Raw genomic sequence first — 25581 nt, 5'->3', positions numbered from 1 at the left:
ACATTTTCTATAGAAAATCTTTCCCTTAGGGGAACACATTTTCTATAGAAAATCTTTCCCTTAGGGGAACACATTTTCTATAGAAAATCTTTCCCTTAGGGGAACACATTTTCTACAGAAAATCTTTCCCTTAGGGGAACACATTTTCTATAGAAAATCTTTCCCTTAGGGGAACATATTTGCACGATTCTAAAAAATTCTAAAATTTTTTCGCTTAAACTGTAAACTAAATTTTGTGCCCGACTTTTTTGAAATAAACACAAATTTTCTACTTAAAAATGCAAAAAAAAAAAAGAAAATATGAATTGCTATTCATTCATATTTTTCATTTAATATTTCATACAAATGTACATTTTCTCCCCAAATACATTCATTGTATGTATTGTAAATGAATTGTAGGAATTCATACATTCACACAACTACATACATTCATCATACGTCAACAACATTGTTGAAAATTGTTCAATGCATTTGTGTAAAAGAAGAGTAGATATTGTTGGCATATCATGGTAAACAATTTGCAATATAAAGTATGTGTGTATGTATGTGAAGAAGAAAATATCGAAAAGCAATATTACGAACATTTTGTATTACTCTTTTTAACTTCCTTTATAGATTTTAACAATTTTCATTTTTTATACACCTCTAAGAAAGAAAATAAAAAAAATGTTTAAATGATTGGATTGATTTATATGTTTGCTTTTAATATTTTACACAAGTTTTTTCAACACATTTACGTTAAAGGGTCTTTAATCAATTATATTTAAAACTTCTATAAGAAAACTACTTTATGTAAAGCTGAAAACTATTTTTTCGGACTCATAGCATAGTTTTCATTAAAATAAGAGAAAGGAAAGGAAACTATTAAGAATCTTTTACAAATATGAACACTTTTTTCTATATAAATACTTGAAAATCTATAAAACTCTTTCCATTTCTTATTATTAAACTTACCGGAAGTGGGATCTGGTAATTCGCCCGTTATCTCGATATGTAACTCGAGAAAACGTTGAAGTGTTACATTGGTGGGGAATGCCTGAACGCCATTGTAGGGTATACGATGTTCGGCACGACATTCTGGACATTTAACCTAAAAGATTACACAAAAAAGCAAATTATTAAATAAAATAACCATTTTCACATATTTATATAAAATAATTATTTCGTGTATGTTGCCTTGTTAACACTAGTAAAAACCATTTGTAAAATCATAATTTCCTTACAAATGGTTGGTATCTTAAATGTTATCTTTAGTTTATTATATGTCATTTTGTATTTAGAAAACTAATTAATTTTTCTACAATTAATTTTCAATAAAGAATGACAAACTTATAAATAATATTATTACCCTTGAAAGAAGAGTGTTCTTATTAGAGAAAGTTTTTTTAATAGAAAATTTGTTCAAATTAGAGAAAGTTTTTGAACAGAAAATTTGTTCACTTTAGTGAAAGATTTTCTATAGAAAATGTGTTCCCCTAAGGGAAAGATTTTCTATAGAAAATGTGTTCCCTAAGGGAAAGATTTTCTATAGAAAATGTGTTCCCTTAAGGGAAAGATTTTCTATAGAAAATGTGTTCCCTTAAGGGAAAGATTTTCTATAGAAAATGTGTTCCCTTAAGGGAAAGATTTTCTATAGAAAATGTGTTCCCTTAAGGGAAAAATGTGTTCCCTTAAGGGAAAGATTTTCTATAGAAAATGTGTTCCCTTAAGGGAAAGATTTTCTATAGAAAATGTGTTCCCTTAAGGGAAAGATTTTCTATAGAAAATGTGTTCCCTTAAGGGAAAGATTTTCTATAGAAAATGTGTTCCCTTAAGGGAAAGATTTTCTATAGAAAATGTGTTCCCTTAAGGGAAAGATTTTCTATAGAAAATGTGTTCCCTTAAGGGAAAGATTTTCTATAGAAAATGTGTTCCCTTAAGGGAAAGATTTTCTATAGAAAATGTGTTCCCTTAAGGGAAAGATTTTCTATAGAAAATGTGTTCCCTTAAGGGAAAGATTTTCTATAGAAAATGTGTTCCCTTAAGGGAAAGATTTTCTATAGAAAATGTGTTCCCTTAAGGGAAAGATTTTCTATAGAAAATGTGTTCCCTTAAGGAAAGATTTTCTATAGAAAATGTAGTTCCCTTAAGGAAAGATTTTCTATAGAAATGAGTTCCCTTAAGGGAAAGATTTTCTATAGAAAATGAGTTCCCTTAAGGGAAAGATTTTCTATAGAAAATGAGTTCCCTTAAGGGAAAGATTTTCTATAGAAAATGTGTTCCCTTAAGGGAAAGATTTCTATAGAAAATGTGTTCCCTTAAGGAAAGATTTTCTATAGAAAATGTGTTCCCTTAAGGGAAAGATTTTCTATAGAAAATGTGTTCCCTTAAGGGAAAGATTTTCTATAGAAAATGTGTTCCCTTAAGGGAAAGATTTTCTATAGAAAATGTGTTCCCTTAAGGGAAAGATTTTCTATAGAAAATGTGTTCCCTTAAGGGAAAGATTTTCTATAGAAAATGTGTTCCCTTAAGGGAAAGATTTTCTATAGAAAATGGTGTTCCCTTAAGGGAAAGATTTTCTATAGAAAATGTGTTCCCTTAAGGGAAAGATTTTCTATAGAAAAATGTGTTCCCTTAAGGGAAAGATTTTCTATAGAAAATGTGTTCCCTTAAGGGAAAGATTTTCTATAGAAAATGTGTTCCCTTAAGGGAAAGATTTTCTATAGAAATGTGTTCCCTTAAGGGAAAGATTTTCTATAGAAAATGTGTTCCCTTAAGGGAAAGATTTTCTATAGAAAATGTGTTCCCTTAAGGGAAAGATTTTCTATAGAAAATGTGTTCCCTTAAGGGAAAGATTTTCTATAGAAAATGTGTTCCCTTAAGGGAAAGATTTTCTATAGAAAATGTGTTCCCTTAAGGGAAAGATTTTCTATAGAAAATGTGTTCCCTTAAGGGAAAGATTTTCTATAGAAAATGTGTTCCCTTAAGGGAAAGATTTTCTATAGAAAATGTGTTCCCTTAAGGGAAAGATTTTCTATAGAAAATGTGTTCCCTTAAGGGAAAGATTTTCTATAGAAAATGTGTTCCCTTAAGGGAAAGATTTTCTATAGAAAATGTGTTCCCTTAAGGGAAAGATTTTCTATAGAAAATGTGTTCCCTTAAGGGAAAGATTTTCTATAGAAAATGTGTTCCCTTAAGGGAAAGATTTTCTATAGAAAATGTGTTCCCCTAAGGGAAAGATTTTCTATTGAAAATGTGTTCCCCTAAGGGAAAGATTTTCTATAGAAAATGTGTTCCCCTAAGGCAAAGATTTTCTATAGAAAATGTGTTCCCCTAAGGGAAAGATTTTCTTTAGAAAATGTGTTCCCCTAAGGGAAAGATTTTCTATAGAAAATGTGTTCCCCTAAGGGAAAGATTTTCTATAGAAAATGTGTTCCCCTAAGGGAAAGATTTTCTATAGAAAATGTGTTCCCCTAAGGGAAAGATTTTCTATAGAAAATGTGTTCCCCTAAGGGAAAGATTTTCTATAGAAAATGTGTTCCCCTAAGGGAAAGATTTTCTATAGAAAATGTGTTCCCCTAAGGGAAAGATTTTCTATAGAAAATGTGTTCCCCTAAGGGAAAGATTTTCTATAGAAAATGTGTTCCTCTAAGAGAAAGATTTTCTATAGAAAATGTGTTCCCCTAAGGGAAAGATTTTCTATAGAAAATGTGTTCCACTAAGGGAAAGATTTTCTATAGAAAATGTGTTCCCCTAAGGGAAAGATTTTCTATAGGAAATGAGTTCCCCTAAGGGAAAGATTTTCTATAGAAAATGTGTTCCCATTAGGGAAAGATTTTCTATAGAAAATGTGTTCCCATTAGGGAAAGATTTTCTATAGAAAATGTGTTCCCATTAGGGAAAGATTTTCTATAGAAAATGTGTTCCCATTAGGGAAAGATTTTCTATAGAAAATGTGTTCCCATTAGGGAAAGATTTTCTATAGAAAATGAGTTCCCTTAAGCGATAGATTTTCTATACAAAATGTGTTCACTTGAGTGAAGATTTTTTATAGAAAATGTGTTCTCATTAGTGAAAGATTGTCTATGGAAAATGTGTTCACTTGAGTGAAAGATTTTCTATAGAAAATGTGTTCATTTGAGTGAAGGATTTTCAATAGAAAATGAGTTCCCTTAAGTGAAAGATTTTCTATAGAAAATGTGTTCACTTGAGTGAAGGATTTTCTATAGAAAATGTGTTCTCATTAGGGAAAGATTTTCTATAGAAAATGTGTTCACTTTAGAGAAAGATTTTCTATAGAAAATGTGTTCACTTTGGAGAAAGATTTTCTATAGAAATATGTTTATTTGAGTTAAGATTTTTTATGGGAAATGTATTCCCGTAAGAGAAAGATGTTCCATAGAAAATGTGTTCCCTTTAATAACAGATTTTCTATAGAAAATGTGTTCACTTGAGTGAAGGATTTTCTATAGAAAATGTGTTCTCATTAGGGAAAGATTTTCTATAGAAAGTGTGTCCTCATTAGTGAAAGATTGTCTATAGAAAATGTGTTCACTTGAGTGAAAGATTTTCTATAGAAAATGTGTTCACTTGAGTGAAGGATTTTCTATAGAAAATGTGTTCATTTGAGTGAAGGATTTTCTATAGAAAATGAGTTCCCTTTAATGAAAGATTTTCTATAGAAAATGTGCTCACTTGAGTGAAGGATTTTCTATAGAAAATGTGTTCTCATTAGGGAAAGATTTTCTATAGAAAATGTGTTCACTTTAGAGAAAGATTTTCTATAGAAATATGTTTACTTGAGTTAAGGATTTTTTATGGGAAATGTATTCCCGTAAGAGAAAGATGTTCCATAGAAAATGTGTTCCCCTGAGGGAAAGATTTTCTATAGAAAATGTGTTCCCCTAAGGGAAAGATTTTCTATAGAAAATGTGTTCCCCTAAGGGAAAGATATTCTATAGAAAATGTGTTCCCCTAAGGGAAAGATTTTCTATAGAAAATGTGTTCCCCTAAGGGAAAGATTTTCTATAGAAAATGTGTTCACTTTAGAGAAAGATTTTCTTTAGAAAATGTGTTCTTTTAAGTGAAAAATTTTCTATAGAAAATGTGTTCGCTTAGACAAAGATTTTCCATAGAAAATGTCTTCCCTTTAATGAAAGATATTCAATAGAAAATGTGTTCCCTTTAGTGAACAATTTTATATAGAAAATGTGTTCCCTTTAGTGAACAATTTTCTATAGAAAATGTGTTCCCTTTAGTGAACAATTGTCTATAGAAAATGTGTTCCCTTTAGTGAACAATTTTCTTTAGAAAATGTGTTCCCTTTAGTGAACAATTTTCTGTAGAAAATGAGTTCCCTTTATAGAAAATGTGTTCACATTAGTGAACAATCTTCTATAGAAAATGTGTTGCCTTTAGTGAACAATTTTCTATAGAAAATATGTTCCCTTTAGCGAACAAAATTTCTATAGAAAATGTGTTCCCTTTAGTGAACAATTTTCTATAGAAAATGTGTTTCCTTAAGTGAACAATTTTCTATAGAAAATGTGTTCCCTTTAGTGAACAATTTTCTACAAAAATAAGTTCCCTTTAGTGAACAATTTCCTATAGAAAATGTTTTTCCTTTAGTGAAAATTTTTCTATTGAAAATGTGTTCCCTTTAGTGAACAAATTTCTATAGAAAATGTTTTCCCTTTAGTGAACAAATTTCTATAGAAAATGTTTTCCCTTTAGTGAACAATTTTCTATAGAAAATGCGTTTTTTTTAATGAAAGATTTTGTACAGAAAATGCGTTCCTTTTAGTGAATGTTTTTCTATAGAAAATATGTTCACTTTAGTGAAAGACTTTCTCTAGAAAATGTGTTGACATTAGCGACTGTTTTCCCTTTTGTGAGAGATTTTCTATAGTAAATGTAAATAGTTTCTTTGTGAACATCTGTAAAAGCCATTTGTAAAATTTATAACTTATAGCAAATGGTATCTTAAATGATCTTTTCATATTACTTTATGTCATTTTGTATTGAGGAAATTAATTAATTTACAATTAATTTTCATTCATAAATGACAAACTCTTCTAATAATATGGAGCTCTTTTTTAGAGTTGAAGTGAGTAATGCGATGAAATGCATACATGTAGATTTCTCTCGTCAAATTTACAGTAATGAGTCTATAATAATTTATTAAAGTTTTACGCAATTAACGATGTTCCATATATTCATACGATAACATTTTTTTAAGGATTTACTTATAACATAAAATATTCCAATTAAAAGTTGTACAAATAATAATAATAAACCCAGTATTTGTTGTCTTTTGAACAAAAAAAAATATTATGAATACTAATGTTGTTGTACACAAGAGAAGAACATTTAATACATTAATACCGCATGCAACATCAAACACCCACACAAACTGCCGATATTTTTGTAGAAATATGAAATAAATAATTAAAAAAAAATAATTTTTATTGGCCGATATCCAGAAAAACATACGCATACAAGTAGCCATATATTTTTTGTCAAAAAGAAAATAAAATTTAAACAAATATGAAACAGAAACAGAGCCACATAATGAAAAAAGCCAATGGAGATTATATACATAAACATACATACATATGTATATATAAATATCTACATTTGTTTGTGTACAAATGGACTCAACTATGTAAGAGTATGGAAAAAAAAGTCCATTAGAATTGTAATAGTTTCAATTTGTTTCTAATTTGTTCCTAGTTTTGGAGCTTCCAAACAAATTCCTTTAAATTTTCAACTTTTATAACTCTTACCAAAATGATCAGTTTAATTAAATAATTTAACTGATCTCCCTCCTTTCATACACATATGTATCTGTTTAATTTGTGGTTTTTGTGCACAAAAATTTCCATTGAAATTGAAAACAAAACTTTTCTCACTGGTATAATTTATCAAACAGCAACATTTGTTTTCATAACCAAAAATATTATTTCCTAAAAATAGTTATTTGTTCGTAAAATAACTTGTTTTATTAGCAATTAATCCCTTTTGGATTAAATTGTTATTCAATGGTATTGGTATTATGTAAACAATTACTTTTCAAAAAAAAAACTAAGTTTTAAACAACATATGAACATACACCCAGAAAAAAAGGGGAAACAAGTTTTTTAGTTAGGGAATGATTTTGCTATGGAAAATGTGTTCCCATTAGGGAAAGATTTTCTATAGAAAATGTGTTCCCATTAGGGAAAGATTTTCTATAGAAAATGTGTTCCCACTAGGGAAAGATTTGCTATAGAAAATGTGTTCCCACTAGGGAAAGATTTTCTATAGAAAATGTGTTCCCACTAGGGAAAGATTTTCTATAGAAAATGTGTTCCCATCAGGGAAAGATTTTCTATAGAAAATGTGTTCCCATCAGGGAAAGATTTTCTATACAAAATGTGTTCCCATCAGGGAAAGATTTTCTATAGAAAATGTGTTCCCATCAGGAAAATATTTTCTATAGAAATGTGTTCCCATCAGGGAAAGATTTTCAATAGAAAATGTGTTCCCATTAGGGAATGATTTCCTAGAGAAAATGTGTTACCATTAGGGCAAGATTTGGTATAGAAAATAAGTTCCCATTAGGGGAAGAATTAGGAGAAAATGTGTTCCCATCAGAGGAAGATTTTCCATTGAAAATGTGTTCCCATTAGGGAAAGATTTTCTATAGAAAATTTGATCCCCTAAGGGAGAGATTTTGCTACAGAAAATGTGTTCCTATTAGTGAAAGATTTTCTATAGAAAATGTGTTCCCATTAGGGGGAGATTTTCTATGGAAAATGTGTTCCCATTAGGGAAAGATTTTCTATAGAAAATGTATTCCCATTAGGGAAAGATTTTCTATAGAAAATGTATTCCCATTAGGGAAAGATTTTCTATAGAAAATGTATTCCCATTAGGGAAAGATTTTCTATAGAAAATGTATTCCCTTTAGGGAAAGATTTTCTATAGAAAATGTGTTCCCATTAGGAAAAGATTTCCTATAGAAAATGTGTTCCCATTAGGGAAAGATTTTCTACAGAAAATGTGTTCCCATTAGGGAAAGATTTTCTATAGAAAATGTGTTCCCATTGGGGAGAGATTTTCTACAGAAAATGTGTTCCCATTAGGGAAAGATTTTCTGCAGAAAATGTGTTCCCATTAGGGAAAGATTTTCTATAGAAAACGTGTTCCCATTAGGGAATGAATTTTTATAGAAAATGAGTTCCCTTTAGGGAATGATTTCCTATAGAAAATGTGTTCCCATTAGGGAAAGATTTGCTATAGAAAATAAGATCCCATTAGAGAAAGACTTTCTATAGAAAATGTGTGCCATTAGGAAAGATTTTCTATAGAAAATGTGTTCCTATTAGGGAAAGATTTTCTATAGAAAATGTTTTCTCATTAGATAATGATTTTCTATAGATAATGTGTTCCCATTAGGGAAAGTTTTGCTATTGAATATAAGTTCCCATTAGAGAAAGATTTTCTATGGAAAACGTGTTCCCATTAGGGAAAGATTTTCTATAGATGATGCGTTCACAATAAAAGATCAAATAGAATTGATCATGTATAAGTAGTCTTGTTAACACCTGTAAAAGCCATTTGCAAAATTATAACATACTCACAAGTGGTATCTTAAATGTTATCTTTAGTTTATTATATGTCATTTTATATTTAGAAAGTTAATTCTTAATTTTACAATTAATTTTCTATAAAGAATGACAAACTTAAAAATAAAAAATTTTCTTAGAAAAACTAGCCTTAAACACATTTTCTATAGAAAATTTTCTTTCATTTTATACATAAAGTTTTAACGCAATATTGGGTAAGTAAACTTTAAACTAATAAACCAATTCCAAATTCAATATTATTTTTTGAGTGCTACTTAGAAACACGCAAATCGCCCCAAAAAAAAAAAAAAATAAAAATGTAATTACAATTATTGTAAATGTAGAAAGGAACTTACCTGTCGTCTGACATAATCCACCAAACCCTCCATACAGGGTTCCATACAAAAGGAGTGTTGACATGGCAGCAATTTTGGTATGCGATAACGATCCAAACAAACGCAACACGTTAACAATTGTTCAAATTGTTCCATTTTTTACTAAAATTATAAAAGAGAGAAAAAGAAAATTTCCAGTTTAATATTGTTATTTACTGAATATTAAATTAATATACATAATTTAATTTGTTTTATATTATAAATTTCTATTAAATAAAAACGCCAGGAGTTTTTGGTCTAGTTGTTTGGGTTTTTTTTTTCAATTTTAAAGTAATATCGTGCTTTGTGTTTTTGACAACTTTAAAATGTTGTCTTTTTCAAGTATTTTATGAGCGCTCTAGAATTTCTTGAGTTAATTTATGATGGTATCTTTTTACATTTCACCGCTGCGGCTTTAATTTGTATATATGAAGCTAGTATAGTTATTAGAGTTGCCATTGGTGTTGTTTTTGAATTTATTAAAATTATAAACAAAAAATTTTTAATTTTTCTGTATAAGCTTTGCCAAATGAACTTGAGATATTTATGTATAAATGCACTAATTAATGATTGTTTAAAATTTTGTTTATTTCACTTATGGCAACACTGTTAGCCACAAATCGCCTTAGTGCCATCATTAGCATTGAAACTAATCATCTCTGAAAAATTCCATAAAGTATACAAAAAAAATAAGGCAAAATAAATAAATTAATATTAAATTGACAGTGAGAGTGGTTGTTGATTAATTTTATAAATAAAGAGACTAAATAAATTTTGCTAAAACCATTTACGAATGGCATTATTTTTAATAAAAATAATATTAATATTGTTTTATTTTGAAATATAAATTGAATATTCAAAATACTTTAAAAAGAAAAGCAGGTCAACGAAATATTTTCCAATTGATGTAGAATTTGTTCCCACGTAGTTGGTCCCAGTATTTTCATACATTTTTCTTTTAACTAATCAACAAACCAACCAAATAACCAACAAATAGCCAACTAACGAACAAACCAAATAGACAACTAGCCAACTAACCAACAAAGCAACCAACTAACGAGCAAAGCAATCAACTAACCAACCTACGTAACAACCCAACAGAACAAACTAATCAACGACGAAGTAAAGAACTACTAACTAACTAAACCAACCCAAGCAACGATCCAATCATGAAACTAATCAAACAACCAACCAACCGACCGACGTAAACTAACAAACTAACTAACTAACTAACTAACTACTAACTAACGAACTAACAAAACGAACGAACGAACGAATAACTAAACGAACGAAATACTAACAACGAACTAACACGAAACGAACGAACGAAAACGAAACTAACGAACTAACAACTAACGAACTAACGAACGACAAAAAACAACTAACGAAACGAACGAACAACGAAACGAACTAACAATAACGAACAATACTAACGAACGAAACGAAACTAACTCCGAACTAACTAACTACTACTACTAACTAACTAACTAACTAACTAACTAACTAACTAACTACTAACTAACTAACTAACTAACTAACTACTACTAACTACTAACTAACTAACTAACTAACTAACTACTAACTAACTAACTAACTAACTAACTAACTACTAACTACTAACTAACTACTAACTAACTACTACTACTAACTAACACTAACTAACTAACTAACTAACTAACTACTAACTAACTAACTAACTAACTACTAACTAACTAACTAACTAACTAACTAACTACTAACTACTAACTAACTAACTAACTACTAACTACTAACTAACTAACTACTAACTAACTACTAACTAACTAACTACTAACTACTAACTACTACTAACTAACTAACTACTACTAACTAACTAACTAACTACTAACTAACTAACTAACTAACTAACTAACTAACTAACTAACTAACTAACTAACTAACTAACTAACTAACTAACTAACAACTACTAACTAACTACTAACTAACTAACTAACTAACACTAACTAACTAACTACTAACTAACTACCTACTACTAACTAACTAACTAACTAACAACTACTACTAACTAAACTAACTAACTAACTAACTAACTAACTAACTAACTAACTAACTAACTAACTAACTACACTAACTAACTAACTACTACTAACTAACTACTAACTACTAACTAACTAACTAACTAACTACTAACTAACTAACTAACTAACTAACTAACTAACTACTAACTAACTAACTAACTAACTAACTAACTAACTAACTACTACTAACTAACTAACTAACTACCTAACTAACTAACTAACTACTACTAACTAACTAACTAACTAACTAACTAACTACTAACTAACTAACTAACTAACTAACTAACTAACTAACTACAACTAACTAACTAACTAACTAACTACTAACTACTAACTAACTAACTACTAACTAACTAACTAACTAACTAACTACTAACTAACTAACTAACTAACTAACTAACTAACTAACTAACTAACTACCTAACTAACTAACTAACTAACTAACTAACTAACTAACTAACTAACTAACTAACTAACTACTAACTAACTAACTAACTAACTAACTACTAACTAACTAACTAACTAATACTAACTAACTACTAACTACTAACTAACTAACTAACTACTACTAACTACTAACTAACTAACTAACTAACTAACTAACTACTAACTAACGAATAACTAACTAACTAACACTAACTAACTAACTAACTAACTAACTAACTAACTAACTAACTAACTAACTAACTAACTAAAACTAACTAACAAACTAACTAAAACTAACTAACTAACTAACTAACTAACTAACTAACTAACTAACTAACTAACTAACTAACTAACTAACTAACTAACTAACTAACTAACTAACTAACTAAATTTAAATTTGTTACGTTTTTGCAATTATTCACAGCAAAAAAAAATCCTTAAGAAGCGAAAAATAACTAGATTTCACTCTATGCTAGTACTGAAAAAGACCTTCAGAACAGGTTTGTCATAAGACATCCTGTTCTGAAAGGGACATCCTTTTATTTGATTCCAAATTCACTTCTTCTGAAGTTATTCTCCAGAAGTAATTTTTAAGTTCTTTCTTTGGAAGTTATTTGGAAGTAAAATTGTATTATTATAGAATAAAATTAATTCGACTTAATTAATATAGGGAAATAGAAAAAATTTTATAAAAAAGCTTGGTTTTAAAAAAATCTACAGCTGTTAGTCCACGTGGGTCTAAAACAGAATTTTATTTTTTCATAATTTTAAATTTTAGGATTTTTTTTGCAAAATTTTTAATGAAATTTTTGAGCTTTTTTTCCTATATAAAGTATTATCACAAGAATTAAAATCACATGCCTCTGATTATATAAAATTTAAGCTTTCCTTTTTGATACGATATTATGGTTATTACTTATAATTTATTGAACATTATATTCAGCAAAAATTTGCCACAAATTACTCAATTTTTTTTCTAATAAATCATATTATTTTCTCTTTATGTTTGTTAATCAAACCAAATATTTAAAACAAAAAAATATAAGAAAAAAACTACTCTAAATGAGGCATTAAATGCATTTCTACGCTGGTTAGCATTGCTTAGGTATTAATCATGAATTAAGAACAAAACGATAAAAAACTCTTCATAATCTTTTCATACAAAATGTCCTTAAATTATTATAAATACTAAAACATTTAATCAAGGTAAATTTCCATAATAATATGATATCGAATGAATACTAAACACTTCCTTGACAATATAATACAGTTTATCGACATTTACTAATTTCACATTTAAAATTTCACTGAAAAAAACCCCTAATATAGAAATTTTATATTGCAAACTTTTTTGTTGGAGAAAGTCTTCTAGTCATCAAGTTTGTATATTTACTAGCATTCAATTTGATTTGTGATTTGATGCAGAATATTTAATTATATTTTAATCTTAAGTTTTTAACGAAAATCCCCTAAATCTTTCATATACATACATACGTACACATGTCTATACAAGAGTTTGTATACTTTACACATGTCTCTAATGAAGCTTACTAATATATATGTATCCTTTTAAGAAAATAAATACTCATACATACTTATGTATGTATATGGGGAAATTGTCTTTTCTTTTTAATTCTACATAAATATAACAGTTAAATGTAAATTAGTATTTGTAAGCAATTTTTAAATTTATCAAACAAACACCTGACTGTAATATTAATATCAATAGAACCAAACTGCTGCAGCAGCAAACGAAAGACAAAATTAAACATCAAATATAAAATCCAATTTAAATACTATAGTATTTCCTTTGTTATTTTCTATTTTGTTTAAAAGCTTAACTCCCTTTTTTCTTGCAGGTTGCTGGTATTTAGTTAGTGTATGTAAGCGTTTTTGTTACCAAAACAAAAAAAAAACATTGAAATCAACAAAACAATGAAATAGCATCCAATCATGCGGATTTGTGATTTTCTTTAAAAAGGAAAAAAAGAACATATTTTAGCTATTTGTCTAATGAAGTGTATTTAAATGAACATACTTGCAGATACATGTCATACGTGTGCGTATAATTAAGAAATGTTATCAGTGTAACTGGCGGTAAGGAAAACTTGAAATAGAGAATAGTCAAAACACAAGTTCAAAGACTACACTATTCCAGAGACTATTTCAAATACTAAACTTATGGATAGACTAGTCAATAGACCAGTCCATAGACTAATCAATAGAACAGCTGATAGATCAGACAATAGAGTACTGAATGCCAATAAACTATTCCAGAGAATAGATAAAAGTCAAGCTCATAAACTAGTCAAGGCACTAGCCCATAAACTAGTCTAGGCACTAGCCCATAGACTAGCCAGAGACTAAGCAAAAGCTTAGCGCATAAACTATTCAAAGGACTAGCCCTCAGACTAATCAATAGAACAGTTCATAGATTAGTCAATAGACTACCGAAAGACACTCAACTATTCCAGAGAATAGACAAAAGACAAGCTCATAAACTAGTCAAGGCACTAGCCCATAAACTAATATAGGCACTTGCCCATAGACTAGCCAAAAGACTAGTGCATAGCCTAGTATGTAAACGCAACAATAGACTAGTCCAGAAAGTAGTTAATGAACTAATCGATGAATTAATCAACAGACACAATGACTTGTTTATGGATTAGACCAAAGACTAGTTCATAAGATATTCAATATACATGTCAATAGACCAGTACATATACTACTGAACTTGTCCATAGACTAGACAACTGACTAAACTAGTCAACAGATTAGTTAATAGACAAGTTAGTAAACTAGTGCATAAACCAGTACATAAACTTGTACATAGACTAGTCAATAGTTAAGTCTATAAACTACACCATGGACTACTTCATTAGCTTGTCACAGACTGTTCAATAGTCTACTCCATATGGTAGTGAAAAGACAAACTTATGGTCTATTCAACAAACTAGTCCATAGATTATACAATAGACTAGTCAAATGACTACTGTAAATATTAGTAAATGAACCAACTCATAGACTAATCAGTATACCAATCCAGCTTCATTAACTAGACCATAAATTAGATCATAGACTAGTCAAAAGTCCAGTCAATAGCCTAATAAGTAAATAGTCAAGTACATATATTAAATTATAGACTAATCCATAGTCTAATCAATAGCCAAGGACCTAGTGTAGTCAATAGTTTATAAACTAAGGTATAGAATAGCGAAAATCCCAATACGTAGACTCTCATATACACCAGTCAGCAGACTAGTCCACAGACTGCATCATACACAAATTAGTCTAATCAATAGACCAATAGATGGACAAGTTTATAGATTAGACCAAAGTACTAGTTCAAAGGATATTCAATATACAAGTCATTAAAGCTGTACATAGCCAACTCCATGAACATGTCCAAAGATTAGTCAACAGACTAAAGAAGTCAATAGACTAGTCCATAGACTAATTAATAAACTAGTACATTGTCCAGTCCATAATTTAGACCATTGACTACCTCATTAGCTTGTCTCAGACATGTTAATAGACCTGTTCATAGGGTAGTAAATAGACTAATCTATGGACTAGTCAACGAACTAGTACATATATTATTCAATAGATTAGTCAAATAACTAGTATTTAGACTGGTCAAAGAACTACTATATTGATTAGTCAATAGAACAACGCATAGACTAATTAGTATACCAATCCGTTGGCAACTTTATTAACCAGACTATCAATTAGACCATTGGATAGTAGAAAGACTAGTTAATAGACTAATTAGTAGACTTGTCCATAGACCTGACAATAAACTACCTTATAGACAACCAATACACTAGTTCATAGAATAAGCAATTGGCTAGTGAACAGATTTAATCTTATAAATCTGTTCACTAGCCAATTGATTATTCTCATCATCCTAGAACGTATACTAAATAATTTACTAGTTCATAGAATAGTCAATAAATTATTCAATAGTCTAGTTCATAGACTAATATGTATACTAGTCCATAGCCTAATCAATAGCCAAGGCTCTAGTATAGTCAATAGACTAGATCACAGTGTAGTTGATAAACTAGAGATAGACTAGCGAAAATCACAATTCATAGATTAGTCAAAAGACTCTCCTATACACCAGTCAGCATACTAGTTCACATACTGCATCATACACAAATCAAGATGTTTGTTCATAGACTAGTCAATAAACTGTTGTTAATCAATAGATTAGTCCACAGATTACTTCAAAAACTGATCCATAAGCCAATCAATAGACTAGTGGTTTGTACTAACATCCAAAATGTTAGAACAACATTTTCACTGAATCCAGTCCTTATATTCTTAAGCACATGCAAATAACACAAATAACAGTTAAGTTCGAATAAATAATTTACAATTTCTTTCATTTACAACAAATTTCGTTTAAACTAGAAAATTTTATTAAATTTATTATTAAATAACAATTACTGAAAATTTTCAAATTCAGCTGAATTTAATTTAAATTAACCATATAATTTAGAATTTAACTTAATTAAAGACAATAACTTTGCGAATTAGAAGTAGATATGAAAACATATGATTGATGTATACAGATGTTAAAATTGCTTTAATGGCAACCCACGTATGTTGAAAATTTTGAAAAAAAAATTAATTTAAAAACATGTACAATATGTTGACAAGTTAATAGCCAATGACGTCTGTTGCAGACGTTTTAAAAATGAAAGAAAATAATGTTCAAAATTTAAGCAAGACATATAACCTGCTTGTTTATATAGGGTATATTGATATAATACCCTACTTATGTGTTTAAATTACATTTGTTTACATTTCACAATTTGTTAATATTTTTTTGTCCCACCAGACGTATACTTGTTAAATAATTGCAAATATTAAGTATACGTAGCGGTAGCCCTTGTTTTAAAACTGTTATACATATACAGCATTTACTACTTTTGTTTTCAATTTATATCAATATTTATACATCTATGTTCTTGACCTACCAGACGTATACTTGTTAAATAATTGACAAATATTAAGTATACGTAGTAGTGGCCCTTGGTATAGTTAGTTTTCTCTAACAATTAGGCAAAAACAATTAATAGAAATTTTTTTATACTAAAACGTTACAAAAATAAAGTATTTTTTCTATTAAATCTATTTCATGGTCAACTATCACTGCTAAATATTTAAATTTAAAACATTTTCACAATCAAATCCCCTTAAATCTTTATCTACTTTAGCCTTCTTTCTGCTGCTTACAGACTTCCTAACGTACGAAAAAAACAAATAAATAATTGAAAGGAAAAGAAAATTTAACAAGATTGTGCCAAAATGTACATAAAAATTAAATAAAAAACTTCCGGTAGGAACAGCACAAGTGATAAACTTTGTATTTTGTTTGTCATTTCACTTAAAGTATTAGTAACCGGCACTTAAAACTCACAAAAAACAAAAAACATTTATTTTTATTCGTTTCAAGGTTAGAAAAATAAAAGAAAATACAAATAAATCAATTCAATAGATAAAGTACCAAAATCCTAATAAAATAAGAATGAAAAGAAAAAGATACAACAACAACAATGTATAAGATAAATAGACATTTGTTGAAATCATTCAAATGGCTAGAGACAAACAAATTTTATAAATTGTAGATTATAAAATAAATTTTACGTAAATTTCAAATATAAATTTTTATTAAAAACGCAAAAACATATTTTCTAAAAAGACACACAATACTAAAGAAAATTTTTTTTTGAAAACGCTATTATTCCAATAAAATATAATTTTGTTTTTTTTTCATTCCCCTAATTTTTTTTAGTTTAACTTAGACGGAAATAATATTAACAATTTAACACAAACAATCATAAAATAATATTTTTTTTCTTTGCTAAAGCTGTCAATATAACTTTTTTGTTTAACAAAAAACTGTATTTACATAAATTTTATTTACCAACTAAAATAACGAAACAATTTAAATCAATGAATATATAAAATGTTAAAAGTTTGTCTTTTTTTTTTGCACCAATATAAAGTTTAGTTTGAAAACTGTCAAAAACTGTTACTAAAAATTGTCTATTAAAAAATAGTACGATATAAAAAAAAAAAAAACCTAATTAATTTGCAAATGAAAAGGTCAAATGCACTCATACATAAATAAATATTAAATTTCATATATTCTCAAATCTATAAATTTAAAAATAACTGCTTAAATACTGAAAATGTTATAAAATTTTCAAAAAACCAACAACAATAGAAGAATTTAATATGCTATAAAAACAGCAGCTGGACATTTAATAAAATTTCTATTAAATTAAAATTAAATTAATAAATATTCAACATTTTCAAATATGCTAATTTTGAAATGAAATCCTAAACTTTTTTAATTACACAAACATATAGCAATAGGGGTTGGCAAAAAATGAAGGCAAAATTTCATTTAACTGGCACTAATAACTTTATCAGGAAATACACATACACTATGGAATAAGAAAGCAAGTATAGTCGGGCAATAGCCTTTATTAAAACAGCCTACAATTGCTTAAGCCAGATTAGAGACTAGACTATAGACTAGAATATGGACAAAACTATACCGAACTGTAGACAAGATTAAAGACTAGACTATAGACTAGACTATAGACTAGACTATAGACTAGACTATAGACTAGCTATAGACTAGACTATAGACTAGATACTATAGACTAGACTTAGACTATAGAGACTATAGACTAGACTATAGACTAGACTAGACTAGACTAGACTATAGACTAGACTATAGACTAGACTCTATAGACTAGACTATAGACTAGACTATAGACTAGACTATAGACTAGACTATAGACTAGACTATAGACTAGACTATAGACTAGACTATAGAACTATAGACTAGACTAGTAGACTATAGACTAGACTATAGACTAGACTATAGACTAGACTATAGACTAGACTATAGACTAGACTATAGACTAGACTATAGACTAGACTATAGACTAGACTATAGACTAGACTATAGACTAGACTATAGACTAGACTATAGACTAGACTATAGACTAGACTATAGACTAGACTATAGACTAGACTATAGACTAGACTATAGACTAGACTATAGACTAGACTATAGACTAGACTATAGACTAGACTATAGACTAGACTATAGACTAGACTATAGACTAGACTATAGACTAGACTATAGACTAGACTATAGACTAGACTATAGACTAGACTATAGACTAGACTATAGACTGACTATAGACTAGACTATAGACTAGACTATAGACTAGACTATAGACGACTATAGACTAGACTATAGACTAGACTATAGACTAGACTATAACTAGACTATAGACTAGACTATAGACTAGACTATAGACTAGACTGTAGACTAGACTATAGACTAGACTAGACTATAGACTAGACTGTACTAGACTATAGACTAGACTATAGACTAGACTATAGACTAGACTATAGACTAGACTATAGACTAGACTATAGACTAGACTATAGACTAGACTATAGACTAGACTATAGACTAGACTATAGACTAGACGTAGACTAGACTATAGACTAGACTATAGACTAGACTATAGACTAGACTATAGACTAGACTATAGACTAGACTATAGACTAGACTATAGACTAGACTATAGACTAGACTATAGACTAGACTATAGACTAGACTATAGACTAGACTATAGACTAGACTATAGACTAGACTATAGACTAGACTATAGACTAGACTATAGACTAGACTATAGACTAGACTATAGACTAGACTATAGACTAGACTATAGACTAGATATAGACTAGACTATAGACTAGACTATAGACTAGACTATAGACTAGACTATAGACTAGACTATAGACTAGACTATAGACTAGACTATAGACTAGACTAGACTAGACTATAGACTAGACTATAGACTAGACTATAGACTAGACTATAGACTAGACTATAGACTAGACTATAGACTAGACTATAGACTAGACTATAGACTAGACTATAGACTAGACTATAGACTAGACTATAGACTAGACTATAGACTAGACTATAGACTAGACTATAGACTAGACTATAGACTAGACTATAGACTAGACTATAGACTAGACTATAGACTAGACTATAGACTAGACTATAGACTAGACTATAGACTAGACTATAGACTAGACTATAGACTAGACTATAGACTAGACTATAGACTAGACTATAGACTAGATATAGACTAGACTATAGACTAGACTATAGACTAGACTATAGACTAGACTATAGACTAGACTATAGACTAGACTATAGACTAGACTATAGACTAGACTATAGACTAGACTATAGACTAGACTATAGACTAGACTATAGACTAGACTATAGACTAGACTATAGACTAGACTATAGACTAGACTATAGACTAGACTATAGACTAGACTATAGACTAGACTATAGACTAGACTATAGACTAGACTATAGACTAGACTAGATAGACTAGACTATAGACTAGACTATAGACTAGACTATAGACTAGACTATAGACTAGACTATACTAGACTATAGACTAGACTATAGACTAGACTATAGACTAGACTATAGACTAGACTATAGACTAGACTATAGACTAGACTATAGACTAGACTATAGACTAGACTATAGACTAGACTATAGACTAGACTATAGACTAGACTATAGACTAGACTATAGACTAGACTATAGACTAGACTATAGACTAGACTATAGACTAGACTATAGACTAGACTATAGACTAGACTATAGACTAGACTATAGACTAGACTATAGACTAGACTATAGACTAGACTAGACTAGACTATAGACTAGACTATAGACTAGACTATAGACTAGACTATAGACTAGACTATAGACTAGACTATAGACTAGACTATAGACTAGACTATAGACTAGACTATAGACTAGACTATAGACTAGACTATAGACTAGACTATAGACTAGACTATAGACTAGACTATAGACTAGACTATAGACTAGACTATAGACTAGACTATAGACTAGACTATAGACTAGACTATAGACTAGACTATAGACTAGACTATAGACTAGACTATAGACTAGACTATAGACTAGACTATAGACTAGACTATAGACTAGACTATAGACTAGACTATAGACTAGACTATAGACTAGACTATAGACTAGACTATAGACTAGACTATAGACTAGACTATAGACTAGACTATAGACTAGACTATAGACTAGACTATAGACTAGACTATAGACTAGACTATAGACTAGACTATAGACTAGACTATAGACTAGACTATAGACTAGACTATAGACTAGACTATAGACTAGACTATAGACTAGACTATAGACTAGACTATAGACTAGACTATAGACTAGACTATAGACTAGACTATAGACTAGACTATAGACTAGACTATAGACTAGACTATAGACTAGACTATAGACTAGACTATAGACTAGACTATAGACTAGACTATAGACTAGACTATAGACTAGACTATAGACTAGACTATAGACTAGACTATAGACTAGACTATAGACTAGACTATAGACTATACTATAGACTAGACTATAGACTAGACTATAGACCAGACTATAGACTAGACTATAGACTAGACTATAGACTAGACTATAGACTAGACTATAGACTAGACTATAGACTAGACTATAGACTAGACTATAGACTAGACTATAGACTAGACTATAGACCAGACTATAGACTAGACTATAGACTAGACTATAGACTAGACTATAGACTATACTATAGACTAGACTATAGACTAGACTATAGACTAGACTATAGAACAGATAATAGAAAAAACTATATACTAGAATATGGTCTAGACTATAGAGAGGACTATCGACTAGAGTATTGAGTCGACTACAAGCTGAACTATAGACTAAATTATAGCCAAGACTACAGACTAGAGTATTGAGTAGAACATGGAGTAGACTATAGACAAAACTACAGATTATATTATCGACTAGACTAAAGAATATACCATAGACTGTAGACACGACCATAGATGATGAACACTTGACTATAGAGTAGACTATACTATGGAGTAGACTGTAGACTGGACTATATACTAGACTATAGCTTTGATTTTAGACTAGACGTTAACTGAACTATACACTAGACTTTAGACTAGACTATAGACAAGACTATAGGCAATATTATAGACTAGATTATAGACAAGACTATAGAGCAGACTATAGTCAAAAGAATAGCCAAGACTTTAGAATGGATTATTGACAAGGCTATAGACGAGGTAGACGAGATTGTTGAGTAAACTATAGACTAAACTATAGACTGAACTGTAGACTAGACTATAGACTAGACTTTAGACCAGACTATTCTATAGTACTGAAATGTCCACCCCTGACATAAATACTTCAATAAATAAAAAAAACATAGAAGACTTTTGTAAAAAATATGATATGCAAATGAACTTGAGCACAAACCCATCCACTTCTCCACATTGCACTAATGTAGGGTATACAAAATAACACACAAACTTTCAAAGAGTTTTCTTATGAGAAATAATAATGATTTGTGAATTGCATTTATTAAACGAAGCGGAACAAAAACAGAACCGAATGCAATTTTCTGGTATAAAAAAGAAAATTTTTGAATTTCACAAAACCATGAGTTGTTGTTTTTTGTGTGTAAAGAAATAATATATTGTTGCTTTCTTGGTGAAAAGTTTTTCTAAGTATTCAACAGAGAAAAATGTCAGAATGAAGACGAACAAAAAAAGGAAGAAAAAAACGAAAATAACTTATAAAATGCTTGTAGCATATAAACAGCAACACGTAAAACAACAAAATGAAAATACATACATATTTTCTCTGATTGTACATATCGCTCACTCACACTTGTCATAAGATACAAGTAGTTTTCAAAATAAATTTTCATTTCCTTCAACACAACACCAATCAACCAGCCGCCAGCGAATAATACAAGTGGCAGCCAAAGCCAGCAGCTGTGGCGGCAGCAGTAGTAGAAGTTTTGAAAAAAATAAACCCGAAAATCATGAAGGAAAAATAGCAAGAAATTTAGGTCATATTTAAAAAAAAAAAAAATACACAAAATATTCTTTTCAGTTTCACTCTAAAGAATTTTTCACACAAAATTACAAACAAAATAAAATATTTTTCTTCATTCTTATGAGTTTGAAAACTGCGAAAACTTACCAACAAATTTTGTATTAAAAACTTTGTCGCAAGTGGAAAAAAGTATTAAAAAAACAAGTAAGAGTGTTATATTCGGCTATGCCGAATCTTATATACCCACCATCAAACCTCGTTTGACTCGAATGAAACTTACTTATGTCTAATTTCATCTATATATTCGTATTTTTAGGCCAGTTATAAGCGTTAAAGTAATTTTCTGAAGGGGACATTATATGGGGGGGTAGGGTCAATTATGGGTCGATCCTCATAAAATTTGGTAGACAGAATTTGGTTCGTATAAAATTTATTTGTGTCGAATTTCATCGCTACACTCGTATTTTTAAGTCATTAATGAGCGTTGCAGTCATTTTCTGAAGGGGACCTTATATGGGGGGTAGGGTCAATCATGGACCGATCAACATAAAATTTTTTAGATAGATTTTGACTCGTATGAAAATTACTTATGTCGAATTTCATCTATATACTAGAATTTTTAAGCCAGTAATGAGCGTTAAAGTCATTTTCTGAAGGGGACCTTATATGGGGGGTAGGGTCAATTATGGACCGATCCTCATAAAATTTTGCACAGTGATTTTGGATCACAAAAAACTTATTTATGTCGAATTTCATCGCTATATTCGTATTTTTAAACATGTTATGGCTGTTAAAGCTGCTTTTCTAGGGGCCACTTGTATGGGGGCTATCCGAAAACGTGGACCGATATTGCCCATTTTCAATACCAAACAAACCTTACCTATAAGAAATATTTATGTGAAATTTCAAGCCTCTAGCTCTTTCCGTTCGGACTCTATCGTGCTTTCAACAGACAGACAGACAGACAGACGGACGGACGGACGGACAGACGGACAGACGGACAGACATGGCTAGATCGTCTTAGAATTTAATGAGGACCCAGAATATATATACTTTTGTGGGTCTCTGACCAATATTTCGATGTGTTACAAACGGAATGACAAAATCAATATACCCCCCATCTTTTTTGATGGTGGGTATAATAACAACAAAAAGCACACATCAAATGCAACTAGTTGGAAAACTTCAACAAAAATATATATTTATAAATATTTTAATTTTTTCCCCGCAAAAGTTGAACAAAAATTTGTATTTCTTTCTTTTTCTTTCAGTCAAATGATATGAGATGTCGTAATAAGGGAATTTTTTGTTATTTAATTTATTTTTTCTTTTATTAGAACTGAAGTATTTTTACACTTTTTTTTATTAAATTAATTATTTTATTTTATTTTTTATTAATATTATTTTTTTTTTAATTTTTAAAACTTTTAGCTTTTCATTTTTATTTTATTAATTTTTTCGAATTTCACGCTAAAGCGCTTTTATGGGGATTCGTGTAGATTTTTGTTCAATTTAAAAAAACCGACTGATTCAGAAATTTATTTTAAGGAAAATTTGCTTTAGAAACATGTAGCGCGCGTGTGAAAAATCGAAAAAATGGTTAAGAAAAAAACAAAATTTTACAATAAAAATCATGAAAAATATCTGAGACTACAAGTAAAAATAAAAACCGAAATTTCATGAAAATCAGCAGATGAGTATTGGTGCTCCGAGTACTTTTTATAGTGATGGTTAAAAGTTTAGAGGCTGTCATGAGAGTGTGTTGGAAACATGTTGCTGGCAACATGTATATAGAGAGTTTAATCAATTTTATGAGAATAGAACGTTTTGTAAAACTCAACTCGAACTGAACTAGAACTGAACTAGAACTGAACTAGAACTTAACTAGAACTGAACTAGAACTTAACTAGAACTGAACTAGAAATGAACTAGAACTGAACTAGAACTTAACTAGAACTGAACTAGAACTGAACTAGAAGTTAACTAGAACTGAACTAGAACTGAACTAGAACTGAACTAGAACTTAACTAGAACTGAACTAGAACTGAACTAGAACTGAACTAGAACTGAACTAGAAATGAACTAGAACTGAACTAGAACTTAACTAGAACTGAACTAGAACTGAACTAGAACTTAACTAGAACTGAACTAGAACTGAACTAGAACTGAACTAGAACTGAACTAGAACTGAACTAGAACTGAACTAGAACTGAACTAGAACTGAACTAGAACTGAACTAGAACTGAACTAGAACTGAACTAGAACTGAACTAGAACTGAACTAGAACTGAACTAGAACTGAACTAGAAAACTAGAACTGAACTAGAACTGAACTAGAACTGAACTAGAACTGAACTAGAACTGAACTAGAACTGAACTAGAACTGAACTAGAACTGAACTAGAACTGAACTAGAACTGAACTAGAACTGAACTAGAACTGAACTAGAACTGAACTAGAACTGAACTAGAACTGAACTAGAACTGAACTAGAACTGAACTAGAACTGAACTAGAACTGAACTAGAACTGAACTAGAACTGAACTAGAACTGAACTAGAACTGAACTAGAACTGAACTAGACTGAACTAGAACTGAACTAGAACTGAACTAGAACTGAACTAGAACTGAACTAGAACTGAACTAGAACTGAACTAGAACTGAACTAGAACTGAACTAGAACTGAACTAGAACTGAACTAGAATTGAACTAGAACTGAACTAGAACTGAACTAGAACTGAACTAGAACTGAACTAGAACTGAACTAGAACTGAACTAGAACTGAACTAGAACTGAACTAGAACTGAACTAGAACTGAACTAGAACTGAACTAGAACTGAACTAGAACTGAACTAGAACTGAACTAGAACTGAACTAGAACTGAACTAGAACTGACTAGAACTGAACTAGAACTGAACTAGAACTGAACTAGAACTGAACTAGAACTGAACTAGAACTGAACTAGAACTGAACTAGAACTGAACTAGAACTGAACTAGAACTGAACTAGAACTGAACTAGAACTGAACTAGAACTGAACTAGAACTGAACTAGAACTGAACTAGAACTGAACTAGAACTGAACTAGAACTGAACTAGAACTGAACTAGAACTGAACTAGAACT

The 25581-nt window shown here is 29.7% G+C and overlaps 1 protein-coding gene across 12 annotated transcripts in view; it reads right to left on the bottom strand.

Annotated features, from left to right (window-relative positions):
- LOC119611145 (RING finger protein nhl-1) overlaps nucleotides 1–25581 on the bottom strand; it is an 89074-nt gene that overhangs the window by 48672 nt on the left and 14821 nt on the right. For 7 of the 12 annotated variants that reach the window (XM_037966625.1, XM_037966634.1, XM_037966631.1 and 4 more), the window contains exons 1-3: nucleotides 22610–22663; nucleotides 8945–9085; nucleotides 955–1090 (exon numbers count right to left, since the gene is read on the bottom strand). In XM_037966625.1, the coding sequence (XP_037822553.1) occupies nucleotides 955–1090; nucleotides 8945–9079 (271 nt within the window). In that variant the 5' untranslated portion in view covers nucleotides 9080–9085; nucleotides 22610–22663. Of the gene's footprint in view, nucleotides 1–954; nucleotides 1091–8944; nucleotides 9086–22609; nucleotides 22664–22742; nucleotides 22765–23604; nucleotides 24011–25581 lie in introns of those variants that run through there. The other 5 variants (XM_037966637.1, XM_037966626.1, XM_037966627.1 and 2 more) reach the window with 4 other exon arrangements.

The sequence above is a fragment of the Lucilia sericata genome, unplaced genomic scaffold, assembly GCF_015586225.1.
Source record: "Lucilia sericata isolate MDLA Ls3-8-SP2 unplaced genomic scaffold, ASM1558622v1 Contig001375F_arrow, whole genome shotgun sequence".
Taxonomy (NCBI): Eukaryota; Metazoa; Arthropoda; class Insecta; order Diptera; family Calliphoridae; genus Lucilia; species Lucilia sericata.
The sequence above is the reverse complement of the archived record's forward strand: the minus strand, read 5'-3'. Positions and strand labels throughout refer to the sequence as shown.